Source organism: Stegastes partitus, unplaced genomic scaffold, assembly GCF_000690725.1.
Source record: "Stegastes partitus isolate 25-593 unplaced genomic scaffold, Stegastes_partitus-1.0.2 Scaffold85, whole genome shotgun sequence".
NCBI classification, from domain to species: Eukaryota; Metazoa; Chordata; class Actinopteri; family Pomacentridae; genus Stegastes; species Stegastes partitus.
Window position 1 is genome coordinate 382,460 of NW_007577816.1, and position 16,306 is coordinate 398,765.

Genomic DNA, 16,306 nt, shown 5'->3' on the forward strand with positions numbered 1-16,306 from the left:
CCCACCTACTTGAATCTTCTACTCTGTTCTTTCCTCTCGTGTTTTCAAAACTTGCATCATATCGGTTAAATCATAGATTCATCTGTTATATATTAATCGTATCTGTGCATGACTACACAGACTGGAAATACTACACTTACTGTTTGTGCGTTTTAGGGAGTGTCCCTAATTCATCCCTATCTCACTAATTGTCTTATTTGCACAATCTGTCTACTCCCTTTAGGTTTAACCTTCTTTAGTGGCTTAAGAGGATATATTTAAACCTTCCCCAAGTTTATTTGAATTTGCGGTTTCACCTGATGAACAGTTTCACTGAAGAGAATCTGCCTTCCAAAGCTTTTTATTCACTGTGAGAACAGAATAGGGCTTCTTGAATTGCCCTTGGGCAGGGTGTAACTACAAGGCATGTCACATTTCAAGGACTGTTTTTTCTTCTGTAACAAAAGTTTCTTTACGTATTTCTAATGTTCTTCGTGGCTCACGGGAGAAGGTTTTATATGTATGTCTGTAAACTGACAAACTTCTAAAAGTTATCAGTCTGTATTAGATTTTTATTCAGATCAGGTCAGAGGTCTGGATCAATTGGTAATGAAAAAACAACAATTAATTAACTAATTTACACTTCTTAAGCAGCATCAAAATAGTTCAAGAAATGGCATCAGTTTCATCTGTGTAAGTAAAATTGTATTTACATAATACCCTTTTTTTAACAAAGTTACCAAGTTCTGTACAGGATATACTGACAAAGAAAATTAATACACTCAAAGCAAAAAACATAAACAAGTAACAATTAAAGCAATTAACATAAAATGTAACCCCTAAATTCTAATGGGTGTTTACACCTCAAACAGCACATCTCTTATGAGCTGGGCAGCACAAAATCGAGGCAGAAACGGCTCAGCCAGCCAGCTCGTATTTGTTTTAGACATATTCTTACATTTAAGCTAGCTGTACAAAATGTGTAGAAGAGAAAACAAGACAGCAATTTATTGATCAACTGCAAATGTATTTCTAAGTATAAAACACTTGACTTCATAATGTATAGCTTTTATAGTGCAACGTATTGACTGGGTCCAGATAGACTCGCCAGTCTGTCTGTATTCAGATTTTGAAAAGCCCAACTGTACACTGTAATTACTCCCTTGTAGCAGTCTTTTAAGGAAAACAACAGGCCAATCAAGGAGGCTGTTTCAGTGATCCTGACCAGTGATTAAGATTTATGGCAGCGTTTTGAAAGCTGGGCCTCGTGACAATGCCGTAACTGAGGATTCTCTCAAGATAACGGCTGATTAATTAGAATAAATGTGGTCTAGTATTTGACTGGTTGCCCTCAGTCAGCATTTGAATGTAAAGAAAGGTTAAGCAGTTTTGCCCTTCAAATAATAATGCGGTATCTTAAGTGATTATTTACTTTTTATAAACACTTCTGCTGGCAATGCTTCAGGGTCAACTGAACTGTTAGCATATGAAGTAAATAGCATGTCACATCTTGGATACATTGATGATACATATTACATATGTGATGAAGAGATCAAGTATATGAAACATAAATTACTGGTTTGTTGAATGTGACATCCTACAGTTGCAGGACGCTGAAGGACTGATTTAAACATTGTATAAAGACTGATAATAAACATCAGAGTGAAAAGGTCAACTTCCTTTTTGCCTTCTCACATCGTGAGCACCAGTGTGAGAACATATCTACATATCTACACACACACACACACACACACACACACAAGTGTTTTAAAGAACATATGTAGGAAGGGGATTTGACGTTGCCCTGTTGTGTGATTAGATTTGAGATATTTGCCTTCAGATAACAGCTTTTTTTCTTCTTTGGTGGCTGACTGTAGATTTGAGTGCAAAGGACAAAAAGGAGTCAATATTTATGTGATCAAAAAATCAAAACAAGTCAAAGCCGTGGTGTTTTCTTTGTGTGCAAGTTATGCTTGTGTCAACTATTGTAAGCAGTAGTCCAGAGAAATAAAAAGAAAAAGAGATGTTTCTGAAGAAGAATAATGACTTTTGAGTTTACTACAGGAGATGGACAGTGTCTCTGTACTGAATCGAACGGCAAAATAATTGCACCACAGGGGAGCTAAGAGTGAGGGAAGGTGAGACAGTGGGCTGATGACCTGATCTACACAGAAAGCAGGAGGAAGCAGTGAAACTGCATTTGAGTTAGCATGCAGAAGATGGCTATGGTGTAAGGTTGGACAACGGCCTGGAGGTATTAGTGTGTCTATCAGCTCACAGCCTTATACTGGAAGCACAGAAGTTGGGTAGAGCTGACAGACACTAGAGAATTAAGGAAGGCAAACAGGCTGTGGTATGATATGCTGCTGCAATGGCTAAACTGAGTATTCCTAATGGCCAGAAAGGAAGCAGTGCAGTAGTCAGGAGTGTAGATGTATGCGTTATTGAACCTAGTGCTGTGTTGTTGAGCAGAGGTGGACTCATTCAGCAGGTAATATAAAGCACAATGTAGAATCATGTAGAATCATGTTCAGTGCAGGTATCATGTGACAAATATAAAGCTGTTGTTGCAGTAAGATTCTCTTTACATGTGTACTTGCAAAATGCAGAGAGTTCCTAGCACTGACTATTAATAATGGCCGTTCACTGTGTGCGTGTGTGCGTGCATGCGCGTGCGTGTGTGTGTAATATGCTGAGTTAGGAGAGGATTGAACCACAGGAGTCTCTAGTTGATTGCTCTGTGAGTGCAGATAAGTAGGTAAAGCATGGCAGCCTTTCAGCAGATTGCTACCTTTGCTAATGACACCAAGGAGATTAGACGAGCACTGCAGCACTCTGATGCAGGAGTGTTTGTGCCTGGACGTATGTGTGGTGACCAATCAGTGAATGGGACCCCGCTTAACAGATTATAGGGACGGTCACTGCTGGCAGAACACTGCATGTGTTATGCAGCTCCTCCAAACACACATGCACACACACACACTTAAACTCACAATACAAACGTGAATACATGTTTGCGCACTCACAAACAAAAGAGTGAATGGATTCACAAGGACATGCACAAACACACACACATTTCAGTGCAGTTTCATTAATCTCTAGTTGCAGAGGTTTAATGTTCAAGTATGTTTCAGTGTACCTGTCCTTCCTGGTACTGCAGTGGTTCTGCAGTTAGTGGAAATGTGCTGATCCTATTGTACGAATTGCATGATTTGATTAGACAGTGCTTTTTTTTTCCTTTAGATTTTTCCTTGTGTCAGTTTGTCTTCATTTTGTTGCCTGTATACATACAAATTTTAGCACAAGGATGATGTCTGTTTCCTTTAAACATGCATAATTTAAGGAGTTATTGCACTAGAAACTTCTCTACACCTCTGATTTGACACATTGACTATATGTTTGTATTAATCCCACGCTGTGGGTGTCATGAACATCACAGGTTCCGCTCTTAAAACTGTTCATCTCATTAACCAACGGCGTGTTTTGTGTTTGTGTGTGGTGTTTGGCTTGCAGGCAGCTTGTGTGCCAGTGATGCTAAGCAATGGCTGGGAGCTTCCCTTCTCAGAGATCATCGACTGGAATACGGCAGCCGTTATTGGGGATGAAAGGCTGCTGTTACAGGTATGCACAGCTTCTACTACTGCTAGAACTTAAATGTTGAAACAATATACATTCCACATCTAAATTTAGCTTGTATAATAGTATTAATACTGCTAAAAGAAAAAAGGGAAGGCTTATCTGTGCTCCACTGCCACATTACCCATTGATATCAGTTTTTTTTTGACCACAGACAGATTTCAGCAGGTCTTATCTTACAAAGGGTTGATAACACAGCAGCAGTGTGCAGGTGTTCTTTGCTTTTGCATTTTTGCCACCCAGCACATGCAAAGTAAAAATGATATTGTGTGTCTTTTGAAATCAACATTGCTGCACGGTGCATTCAAGGACATATTTTCTGTGGTTTTCCTGCATAGTTGAGGGATAATTTGTTCATTAGGACCCCTGTCTTGTCAACATTTGAGACTCACCCAGTGCATTTACGGAACTTGGCAGACTAAATGGCAGTAACCAGGGTGCAGTATTGTTTTAGTTGTGTTCTCTCCGGGTTAACATGTGCCACTTCTGTTGCAGATCCCCTCAACAGTGCGGTCTATCCACCAGGATAAGATCTTGTCCCTGAGACAGCAGACACAGTTCCTATGGGAGGCTTACTTCAACTCTGTGGAGAAGATAGTGCTGACCACACTGGAGGTACAGGCACACATTCATGTTTATACATAAAAAATACAAGCACACATGTATACTTGTATGTCTCTATATACGAATGCAGTGCGCATTTAAAACTTACTTGGCCTCTTGTGTTGCTGCTTGCAGCTTTCTCAGTATCACTGACTATCTGCTGATTCAGATGACCTCACACTCCACACTGACTGCATTATCAGACTGTCACAACCACATGTAACATTAGCTTGAGCTATTTTCTCACTCATGTATGGCTGTTACAGCAAATGGTAAAATCGTAGATGATGCGTGGTGTAAAGTTACTTTACCATAACAGCAGCAGTGCAGAAATTATTTTGCACATGGGAGTGATGAAGAAATATTTAGAAAATTAATTAATTTTAAGTGTTAATTTTTTAAAAGTTTTTAAAATTAATTTTGAGTGATACTCCTACCAGAACACGTTCCGCAACAGAACATGTTCCTAATACACTGTATCGTGCTTGGCTGGTGACAGAAAGTAAACAGGATGGTGCTGTCTGTCGCTGCAGTTTTGACAAAGCCCTCCAGGGTGCTTTCTCTTCGAGTGCTCGTGCACAACAGTTGATAAGCCAATTCTAGTCTGCAGTGCTCACAGAGCGCCATGTTGTTGTCTCTGTCTAAAACACTCCCACGCGTGAGATGATCGTTGGTTAGGTGTTTTAGCTCCCACTTTTCCTGCGCGAAAACCTATGCTTTGACCCGGCACAGCCACCATAGCGATGCGCTGTTGTCGCGATAAAATACGCTACTGCAGCCCCACTGTCGTCACCAACTGCTGTTTTATGTTTGTTTCTGGAGATACGCTCATCTAAACGACTTCAAACCCGACACTGCGTTTCTTTGGATTCCCAGCAATAAACCTGCTAAGTGTGAAGCAAAACAACACACACAATAAACGCCTTGATTCATCACTTGGATGCATATACATAAGTACTGTGTAATGTTTATTTTTTAGTCATTTTTCATGTAATTGGATTCTCTTTGTTATACACATGATTCTGTTTTGCAAAACAGAAAATCTTTGGGGAGGAAAATCTGATGCCAGTGTTCAGGATTTGCATGTTTGTGTAAAATGGCAGCAATTTGTATGCCAGTGTTTATGCACTTAAATTGAATCATTTTTAATTTTTAGAAATGCCTCTTCAATGTGAATTCTGTTTACTGGACTGAAAACTTTGCATGCTTGCACACAAACACAAGCAAGCATAAAAATACAAATACAGCTTGTGTTGTGTAAAGTCACTTAATCCTCTTCATCGTGGTTATTGAGTTTGTACTGACGTTTTACAAGTGCAGACGTAATATGTGCAATAAAAATGCTTCAGACTAGAATGAAAACCAAGAGGGATGATATATATTGCTAAACACTGCTGTCATGTTTTGAGGCTGCATCGTGCTGTGGCTTGGCTATCAATCATGTCAGTAGTTTGTTCCTGTCAGAGTCCATTTATCTGTATTCTTCCTGGTGAGGAGCAGGCTATCATTCTGCTCTTGGGCTAGAATTACAAACAGGCAAAGATGAGAGCAGGGAGGAATGGAGAGGGATGAGGGTGCAAGACAGAGAGGCAGACAGAATGTATAAAGTTGCCTCTAAGTAAGGCAGGAATTTTCGCTGCATTTTAAGTCGTTCTGTAAACATGGTTAAGATTATTGGTTGTAGCTTTAAATTCACCAGCCACCATCGCTATTTTAGGCAGCAGATGGCATGGTAAACTACCTGAATGACAGGTGAGATGGAAGAGCTTATCAAATCACCATTTTGTGTTGCATGGAAGCCTTTCTCTGACTGCAGTTTATGCCATCGGTTGCTATCCTCAGATAGTTTTACAGACGCTTCGTCCTGACGGATAGGAAGTCAGGGCACAAGAAGTTAGAGCTGGAATTTCTCTGTCAGCAGGGTAAAGTTACAGGCTCAAGAAGCTGATCTTCAGTCTGTTTACACTCTCAATATGTTCCAATGTATGCCATAGCATAACACAAGGTCAGTTGTGTGCGGGCTTCAAATGCTCTTTATAGTGAGCCAGGTATGTAACACGAAACAACCAAGCACTCTATTACCACAATATCCTACGAGAAATATAGACAGTTTATGTTGCTCTGCAGCTGCACCACAGCTCCTGAGAATGTTTTGGAATTTATGGACATTCAAACAGCTTAAATAACAAAATAAAAATGTAAAATAATGTTGGAAGGAACTGGTTAAGTCCAAAGATTTTCTAGCAGTAAATATAATCCAGAGAAGCTGATCAGACTTCAAAGCTGCTCATGTTTTCGCAGTTTTCACGGATGAGAGGCTCGGATGATTTCATTAAGCCATGCCTACCACCTGAGCCAAGAAAGACTAATTTAATTTTAGGAATTAATTGTCAGTATAGAGAATCTATGTTTGCTGTTGCTTTACATTGACACTTTACATCCAGAATCCAAATTAAATAGTTTTTCATTATTGAGCCTTGTTTTCACCTCGTGAAAGTTGCGAAGCGACTGCTGTTTCTGCCTCAGTTTATGTGTGGACTTAAATGATGAGATTTAGGGTCTTAAAAAGAACAATCATTGTATTTGCCACAGTTGAGAAGAAAAGAGAGCTTTAATGATTATATTAAAATGATTCCCCTTTAAGAAAGATAGTCAAGTTGCGCTTTATCAGTTTGTTGCTATGTGTTGAAATGTGGTGGATAGATGTAATCAAACTAACAAAACTGTAAAATTCTATATTACTGTTAAATGTATAAAATTTCAAGGTGGTGTGAACTGTGATCTGAATTCATTTAAATAGACAGAATAAAGATAGAAAACAGCACAACCAGAAATAAGCTCTCCAGATGAAAACAAAGGAAAATTAGATAATAGGATAATAGAATTTTGTTGTTTATAAGAAGACATGACAGCATAATAAAAAAATGTAAAAACGCTCATTTGTAGACTGCAGGATCCTACTTTATTTGAAGTGATTTGTTTTTTCAGATGCTAATTTGAGAAGCGCAAGAGGATCTGTGTCTGCACTCAGTATCCAAACAGCATGTTAGATAATTCTGGTTTGGTGTTAAGTGAATAGACATCTAAGATATTGACACAAAAATGAGTTCCTTTTAACTGATCTCAACAATCCACATTGGTGGTACAAAAAATAAATTCATAAAAGTTTCATTAAAGCAGCTTTATTGTGATCTTGTTTTCTGTGAGTTACGTAATAACAAGTGTTGTGAACATTTTATCGATCAGCTGACAAATGCACTGAACAGTCTGTCTTTTCTACTCCCATATCTGTGTAGATCATCCAGGACCGGGTACTGCTGCACACCTCAAGGAGCAACCTCATGTGGAACAGTCTTCCTGGAGGTCTTTTCACCCTGCCTCAGTACTCCACACACCTGAGAGACTTCCCCTTCTACTACGCTAAGCTGGGTCAGTTAATTAATCATGCACGTGGTGTATGCTAAGAGCCACGATAATGGCACGCCCTTAGCTTTATTTAGACAAATTTTCATTTACAACATCACACAGGAACAGCTGGCGTGTGGCAGCTGTTAAATGCTTGTAAACTAACACGTGAATCAGTCACAGTTTTATGCAATTTCTGTTTATTAATTCCTGTTTTGTCATTGAGAAGACCACCTATTAGACAAGCTGTATTTGCGCTTTGTTAATTGGCCAGATATGTGACTGGTTGCTGACACTGGGATTTGGGTAGCGCTTCCTTTTCAAGTCTAATTAGCTCGGTTCAGCTATGCTTGACACATAGCTTGATGTAGGTTTACACAGAACAAAACATGCACACAGCTGTCAAAATGGCATCACAAATTAAAAAAATGTCAATATTCAGTTCTTTTTAAAGATTTTAATGGAAAAGAGATGGCAGCAATGGCCCAAAAAAAGACTTTAATTTCTTAAAACCTACTTGCAAAATTTGTAACTGTAGGGTTAAGCTTTATGCTACTGCATATGAAAATGGTTCCATGTAACAGTAAATACAAATTAGAAAACTGTTCTCATACTTTAATGCTTAACTGACAAATCTGAATGTCTTCTTTTAATACCTTTTTTTCCCCCCCAGGTATCAAGCCTCACCCCAAGTTTACAGCAATCATTCATGTGGTCACCCCACTGGTCTCCCAGTCCCAGCCAGTCATGAAGCTGCTTGTGTCTGTGGCCAAATCCCAGTACTGTGCTCAGGTAATCATACTCTAAGCATACAACAATACACGACACATCTCAAGCAGTTGCGACCAGGATGATATGACCCATAATGGTTCCGACTTGATGCTAATGTGATGAAAGTAGCTCTGTGGAGCCAATTTATTAAAACCAGGAAAAATGTTTGACATCTTAAAACACTGAAAATTTCTAACACAGTATTTTAAGATGTTAAACAGCAAGCAAAGGGAGCAAAGCTGCTTTGGGTGGAAAAAGGGTTTGTTTGTCACTATGTTAATGTCATTTCGCAGGTTTAAAACATCACTGAAGTGCTGCTGTTGGCTTAAAGCTGCTTTTGAACTTCAGTGTTTTATTCATGCTGGAGAGATGAAGGGAAGCTGTCCAAATACTTTGCAAATATTCCTGCAGCAGCAGATCCACCCTCTTTCTACAGATACCTTTATGCCACACTAATGTACGCTGCTGGAAATATAGCAAACCATTACTTGCAGAACCATGTCATGTACAGCTGTTCAGCTGTCAAACCTCATAACTGCATGTAATAACTGTAATGTATGAATTCACACATAAAGCTGTTCAACATATTAGCGGTGACAGGGATGAGTTTGTACTTATGTTTTGCAGCAGGGGTTTCAATGTGCACTGTCAAGCTGTCTTTTTTCAGTGGAGATTCCTTTACACTACCCAACATTATGACCTTTTGCAAATTAACTAAAATTAGCAAGTCAGTTTTCCAGGATGTAGAACAGTACAGAGAATACAGTACGCAGTACATTTTGTTTCAGCATTTCAAGTGTGATGCTGTCATGTAGGTGGTGTGACAGCTCTGAAAATAGATATGCAGTTTCATGAGGATGTTGTTGTCTTCGACATAAATCGTGAGACGAAAAAAAAAGTCCTTTGAATTAAAGCAAAGGCCTTATTGTAGGTTTGTAGATGTCTTTCTAAACCAGACAAGTATTGTCTTTTTTTTTTTTTTACTTCTTTTTTTAAACATATTCTTCATGAGATGCACATACATTATAAGGTGTATACTGTAGGTGAATCTGAAAATGCCTCTGTTCAGAATGGTGACTAAGCGTTTACGTGTTTTCCATATGTGCAGGTGATGGTTCTGTGGAACTGCGACAAGCCTCTTCCTGCCAAGCACCGCTGGCCTGCCACCTCAGTCCCTGTTATCGTTATAGAAGGAGAAAGCAAGGTAAAAGCCATATCCATATACCTCTCTTGTTGAGTATGTTACTGCAGACATTTTGTGTCCCTCACTGGAAGCCTTGTCTTGGTGAGATAGAAAATATTATTTGACGAGAGTGTTTTGGACTCCTCAAATCATTAGATGAAAGAGTACAGGTGTAAACTCTATTATGCCCAAAATTTTGCTTTGGGCCCATTTTTAACTTTATTCAGACGCTGCAGCTTTTTCATTTAACATTCCCCACATTAGACATGTCTTATATTTCGACATAATTAATGTGACAAAACAAACATAGATAGAAAAGCTCCCACAAAGGTGAGTCCCTGCCAATCAGAAGATATTGACAGCTATAAAACAAGTCTGCTGATGAACACTCTGATGCTGTACACAATTTCTCAAGGCCACAAGAAGAAAACTGCAGAATTATCTAATATGCCAGGTATTTGACTATGATGCAGGAACTAGACAGAGATTGCAATGTAGACTTGGTTACATTGAAGTTCAGGTTCTTTTTCTTCAAGTGTTTGTTTAGCCAAAGCCTCGTGGGTTGAATGCTGATGTGGCTAACAAGGTCGTTGCTATCAGGCACAAAAACCCACACTACATTTCGATTGAAGCTGGCATTTAGATCAGTATGCACATATTTCTAAAACTGGAAACCACCTCATGAGCACTTGTTAGACAGAGTTATTTGCATAGATACATGCCAAAAAGCAGAGGCTTCAGGGCTCATCAGGGAGGGAAATGCACTCTGCTGCTTGTAGATTTCTATCTGTGGTTTCAAGCTCATCAGTAAAACGCTGTACTTGTGCTGTCATTGATGTTATGTGAGCTTGTATATGTGGCTGACACTGCTGTCATCACAGCAAGATGAAAGGACTCTCGCACAAACAGATGTGAAGAAACTGGTAGTGCTGCTTGTCAAACAGATGCACTAACTTGTGCTCATATGTTCATACATTAATAGTTGTTAGTGAACTGCACTGTAAAAGTGTTGACTCCCTTTTTTTTTCTTTTCTCTTTTTGCTTATGTATCCGCAAATCACACCAGGTGATAAGCAGCCGCTTTCTACCCTACGACACCATCCCCACTGATGCCGTGCTCAGTCTGGACGAGGACACCGTACTTTCCACCACAGAGGTCAGACTGCCAGAAAATTACATCAAATGCGTACAGTAATTTTTAATAAAGAGCACATTTTGCAGTATTTGATTTTTTGGATGCAGTTCTCTGGAATGATCTGGTTTCTTGGCCTCACGTCTCCGTCTGTCTGTCTTTGTTTCTCTGTGATCTCGATCCAGGTCGACTTTTCCTTCACAGTGTGGCAGAGTTTCCCAGACCGCATAGTTGGTTACCCAGCCCGCAGCCACTTCTGGGACAGCAACAAGGAGCGGTGGGGCTACACTTCCAAATGGACCAACGACTACTCCATGGTGCTCACTGGGGCCGCCATCTATCACAAGTACTGGCACTCTGCTCCGTTTCCATTTAGTTCAGTTTCTGCATTTTGCATTAGCAAACACTCCACTCACTCTCTCACACTTCTCCCTTAGATACTACCACTACTTGTATACCACCTACCTTCCAGCCAGTCTGAAGACCATGGTTGACCAAATGTCAAACTGCGAGGACATTCTGATGAATTTTCTGGTGTCGTCGGTGTCTAAGCTACCACCAATCAAGGTCACGCAAAAGAAACAATACAAGGAAACCATGATGGGACAGGTGAGGAGGATTATTCATCTTGCAGAAGTAGTTCATTTTATTTTATGCGTAAAGCTTCAACAGGCACAGCATTAGAGAGATTTTTGTGCAATTGTATATGATCATTCAGGGATTACTGATAGTACTGTCTGTTGTTGAAGCTGATGGCCTTTAAACACATTGCACCACTTAATCCCTGATAACATTTGCTGTCAGAGGGAAAAAAATAAAACCGCACAGTAGTCATTTGTAAATTTAAACTGAAATTTGTTTTCCAGCAATATGGCCTTCAGTAAAAAAAACAACTCATGAATACTTACAATAGGCTCTGAAAGGTCACAATAATTGGTGATGCATTATTCATATTGTTGATCTTTTTTTTCCTTTGCACCGCCTGTATCTCACCCTACCCTCTCCACTCTGTCACCTCCATCCACAGAGCTCCCGCGCTTCTCGCTGGGCTGACCCGGACCATTTCGCCCAGCGTCAGACCTGCATGAACAAGTTTGCCAACTGGTTTGGCACCATGCCCCTGGTCCATTCTCAGATGAGGCTGGATCCAGTCCTGTTCAAAGACCAGGTGTCCATATTGCGGAAGAAGTACAGGGACATCGAGAGGCTATAACCCTCCTGAGCCCCCCCGCTCTCTGGACACAACAAAGAAAGAGCGAGGGGGTGGACTTATGGAGAAGCGGAGAACCTTTCTGTGATTGCATGGATGGATCAGTGGAGAAACAAATTGGATTGGGCACAGGGAAAGACAAGGAATGAAACTTGAACAGTAGTGGAGGACACCACATTTGTCGGCCTCCTTTGTTGTCCTTCCTCCATTTCTCCTTTCTACCCCTGCTCATTATGTGTACTGGGGAATAGCGGAGCACACAGGTCCCACTATATACATCACGACTACCAACCACTGAAGGACACCTGAGGACTTTTAAAGACTCGACTTTGAACTGAAGTGGTCACGGAGTCAAAAAAAAAAAAAAGTCACAGCTTGCCGCTTCAGTGTCCCAACAGCAGCAAACCACTCCCGACTCCAAGCCGCTGACAGTGACTGTGTGTTCTGCTCTGTACACTATGCACAGGTACCTGAAAGTTTTTGTTGACAGAATATTATTGATAAATATGAAGAGGATAACACTATTTTGGATTGTGTTTAGCTATTTTTTATACAGTGAATGAATGGCCAGCACTACTCTCTCTGTATTGTCTTAATTAAAACCAATAGTAGGGTGGCTTAAGAGAGGAGTGACAGCCCCTCAACCACAGAACTGAGTTATGATCATTGATCTGACATTCACAGTGCCTCACAGATTATCTAACGGCAGTGGGATCTGAGAGTCTGAGACAAAGACATGGTGCAGAATGAGCACCTTGATCGAGCTGCTTTCTCGTTGTTGTTTTTTTCCAGGTATGTGATTTTCTGTATAATTGATGAAATTACGGATCTTGTAGTAAATTTTCAAGGTCGGCATTCGCATATGTTCCTCAACAAAACAAAAAAATAAATAAAAGCAGAATGAGATATGTTTTTATTCAGTTGAGCAAACAATTACGTGCCATTTTGAACAATTTTTCCTGGTAAAATGATAGCAGTCTCAAAGCCACCTTGCGCAGCTAGATTTGTAGAAATCCCCATAAACTGAATAGGAATGCAGAGAAAATTCTGTGAGATTCCCTGTTTCCATTTTAGCAAGAAATCTTCTCCTCGGCTCCTTTTTTTTTTCATTTGTACAGGCAAAAAACAACAAGCTAGAATCGGTACTTGAATACGTGCTGGCCTGAAGAACAATAGAGGATCATATGAGTTGCCTTGGTTATGGGAGGCTAAGCTTGCCAATGGTCTGTTTGAAACACAAACCACTGTGAAAACGAGGGCATGAATCTTTTTGGGCTGGAATATTTATATTCTGTAATTGTCTGTACGCCATAGACTCAATTTCATTTTGTCCAGTGACAAGTTTGGCAGTAGCTCAGGTTGACAGGTACTTGACATTGGCTAACATTGCTTTCATCTAGACGGTTAGAGTTTGGCTTCATATTAGGCACACTACTGTATTTTTTGCAACTATTATGAACAAATATGAGCAGACTGACGAGAATTCTAACCAAAAGATTGTTATACCCCTAAAAGGCTTTGGAAATTTTCAAATCTTGGACAATGTGCTCCAGTAAGTGATTATTCTTATTTGTGGTATTTCTTTAGCTTAAAATTCAAAGCCTTTTGGTATTTCTGATGACGACAGATGTAAATAGCCATCACAATATCAGATTGACTGGGCCACATTCAGGAAGCAGATGTTAAACACATGTTTCGTAATGCGGTATGTCTCCTAAATTCCATCTTTATCACTTTCTATATAGTGGTTGAAATCTGAGAGACATATCTCATTTGCTGCAAATCTGTACATTGATTGCCAAATGTCATTGGAACATGAAATTAGGCTTTTATGCTGCATGGGTCAACAGGTTAAATGACTGACTTTTTTATGTTGATATATCATATCATAGTATCTAAAAATGTTGTAAATCAATGACTCTAGAATGGACACGGTTTTGAAATCACTACATGATCAAGTTAAAGTTCAACACACTGCCCTTAAATTGTAAATTTAGCAACATTTCTACAGCGATCTAATCACACAAACCCTCACACATGCTTTGGTAGCATCAGCTTCTTCTTTTTTTTTTTTTAGCAGAAAATAAAGCAAATCATTGTTTCTTTAAGCCCTGCAGTCCTTCACAGACCATACTATGTGCCAATAGAGCATTCATGGTTTTGTTTCTTGTTTTCATCTGATATGTGGAATTCCATGCATTCCCATATTTATGTGGTTCATTAAATATTTTCTGTCTATATAGGAACGAGAGAGAGAGGGAGAGTGAAAAAGGGAGGAAAGAGTTTATGTGTGAGAGGCTGAGAACACGGCACAGAAGGCTGCTGCATTGTATTTTTCCCTTCTGAGAATGTGCTATCAGTTTGACAGCAAATAAACAGTCCTAGTATAACTACTAAACATAGTGCTATCAAGACAACTGAATATGGTCGTGAACAGTATCACATTTCAGAAATGAACTTGGTGCAATATTTAAGCTGGCATTTTCTCTATCTTTTTCTTTTCTCTTCCCTTGTGTTAATGTTTCAGAGGGCAGGAGGTTATAAATTGATGTGCCTTCAGAAGAAATACACTTACATTTTCTTTTTAAATGCTTTGTTCAAGAAACAGGTCCCTATTTTCATTTCATAGGAGTTTTGTGTTTTCTTTATCAACATCCAGTAACTCATAATGGCACCCTAATTTATATTGTTTAACACTGGAATGCTATTAAGACTTACCACCATACATCTGATACTAACATTCCTGCCTTTTCTGTTATAGGAACGTTTTTCAAAGTCTTGTCCTGACATACATACTGCCTTGTATTACTGTACTTGCGAGCTCCCAAAAGCCCCCTCTTCCTGGTTGTCACAACTACAGTAATACATGTAATATACATATAATTCTCACACGCGCAGTATATATCAGACAGGATTGTGTCTCGAATGAATCTTTGCCTGCTTCCTTTACTCTCTTCTGTAACTGCAGACCTAATTTTATAGAGATTAAAATGGAAAGATAGAGGAAAAATCACAATTTTGTAAATGAATTTTATAGAAACAAATTGAAAAAAAAATCAACAAATAAAATGTTTGATATAAGTTGACTGTCTCTTGTGAGTGTGTTTCGGTCTTGAGCTTGAATTTTGTTTGGCTACTACAATTACATAAAGCTGACGGTGTGCTTTGCAGCACGTACTTACCTGGATATATGTACTGCAGAGTTCCATTTGCTCCATTTTACCTTGTCATCCCTCTTCCCCTCTGACCTGCCCGCAACCCAATTTCCAGGCATCCCAAACATATTTTGCGTGTTAGGTTTTATGCACTGCACCCACTGAGAGAGAGCCAAACTAAATAATACCTTTAGCTTCCTCCTCGTGCGTGTGTGAACTTCATCCTATGCCAAGAAACTGCAGTGTTTACATAAATCTGTGTCAGGATGATTGGTTTAGACACGCTGCATAAATAACAGCATCTATCCAGGATGATCCCATGGTGCTCGAGAGCTGCCAACTCAGCTGGAGCAACAGCTACAGGAGAAATTGCTACCCCCAAAACACGCACAGACACAAAACTGGGCAAAACTCATGAAGCAAAAAGATCCGCAGCATCTGAAAGCTGGACGAATGCCTGCTCAGGATGAATTATGTTGTCTTTCGCCAAAAGGAAAACCATTTGGACGGTCACGCCAAGACCACATCCACTCTGCACGGTGCGTTCCAAATCAGACAAAAAACAAAAATCATACAAGATCCAGATGTTTAGTGAGTGGAAATACGTGATTTTCGATAAACCAGGGAGTGAAACTTCACAGAGGTTGCCGCTGGAGATTTCCACTGCACACAGGGGGGGCCTATCCAATGCCAAAAGTGTTCTTGTATGATTTAATGGGATGCAAATTAGTTAGACTTCTCTTAATCCTATTGATGAGATGTGTATCTGCAGTGGAGATGGATCTCAGTTTGCAGGCAGCCAGGACTCTTCCCTGCTGTTGGATTAAGCACCATGACTCAGAGCCAAATTTGAGAGAAGCCCCTCCTTTTCTATCATCTTTTCATCAGATATCGCTGCACAGCGCTAAGTGAAACGTTTGAAGATGCACTCAGTCTTGTGAAAGAGTAGAAAGATTTTTTTATTTTTTTCCTTCTGCATTTGGTCTCATAACTTATACTGATTTCTATAGATTTGGATCAGAAGTTACTTTCTCGGTATGCGGGAAATTATGTTGTCATGGTGACATCTGTTTGAATTGACTTCATTTTGAGCACTGCAACTGAAAACACACCACATGATAAATTATTTTGTCACCACATGTTCCCTCGGTGCATTTTGCAATGTAGTTTGAAGCATGACGGCCTGAATTTAGGAGGAAAAATGTCTCATTCTCTGTAACAATCTTTTTGCA

The 16,306-nt window shown here is 39.7% G+C and overlaps 1 protein-coding gene across 1 annotated transcript in view; it reads left to right on the plus strand.

The window, feature by feature from the left end:
- LOC103353829 (exostosin-1a) overlaps positions 1–12,827 on the plus strand; it is a 38,675-nt gene extending 25,848 nt beyond the window's left edge. Inside the window, exons 3-11 of the mRNA XM_008276988.1 lie at positions 3,493–3,600; positions 4,111–4,230; positions 7,515–7,647; positions 8,297–8,415; positions 9,503–9,598; positions 10,644–10,733; positions 10,895–11,055; positions 11,147–11,318; positions 11,737–12,827. Of these exons, the coding sequence (XP_008275210.1) occupies positions 3,493–3,600; positions 4,111–4,230; positions 7,515–7,647; positions 8,297–8,415; positions 9,503–9,598; positions 10,644–10,733; positions 10,895–11,055; positions 11,147–11,318; positions 11,737–11,922 (1,185 nt within the window). The 3' untranslated portion in view covers positions 11,923–12,827. The remainder of the gene's footprint in view (positions 1–3,492; positions 3,601–4,110; positions 4,231–7,514; positions 7,648–8,296; positions 8,416–9,502; positions 9,599–10,643; positions 10,734–10,894; positions 11,056–11,146; positions 11,319–11,736) is intronic.
- The last annotated feature ends 3,479 nt before the right edge of the window (positions 12,828–16,306 follow it).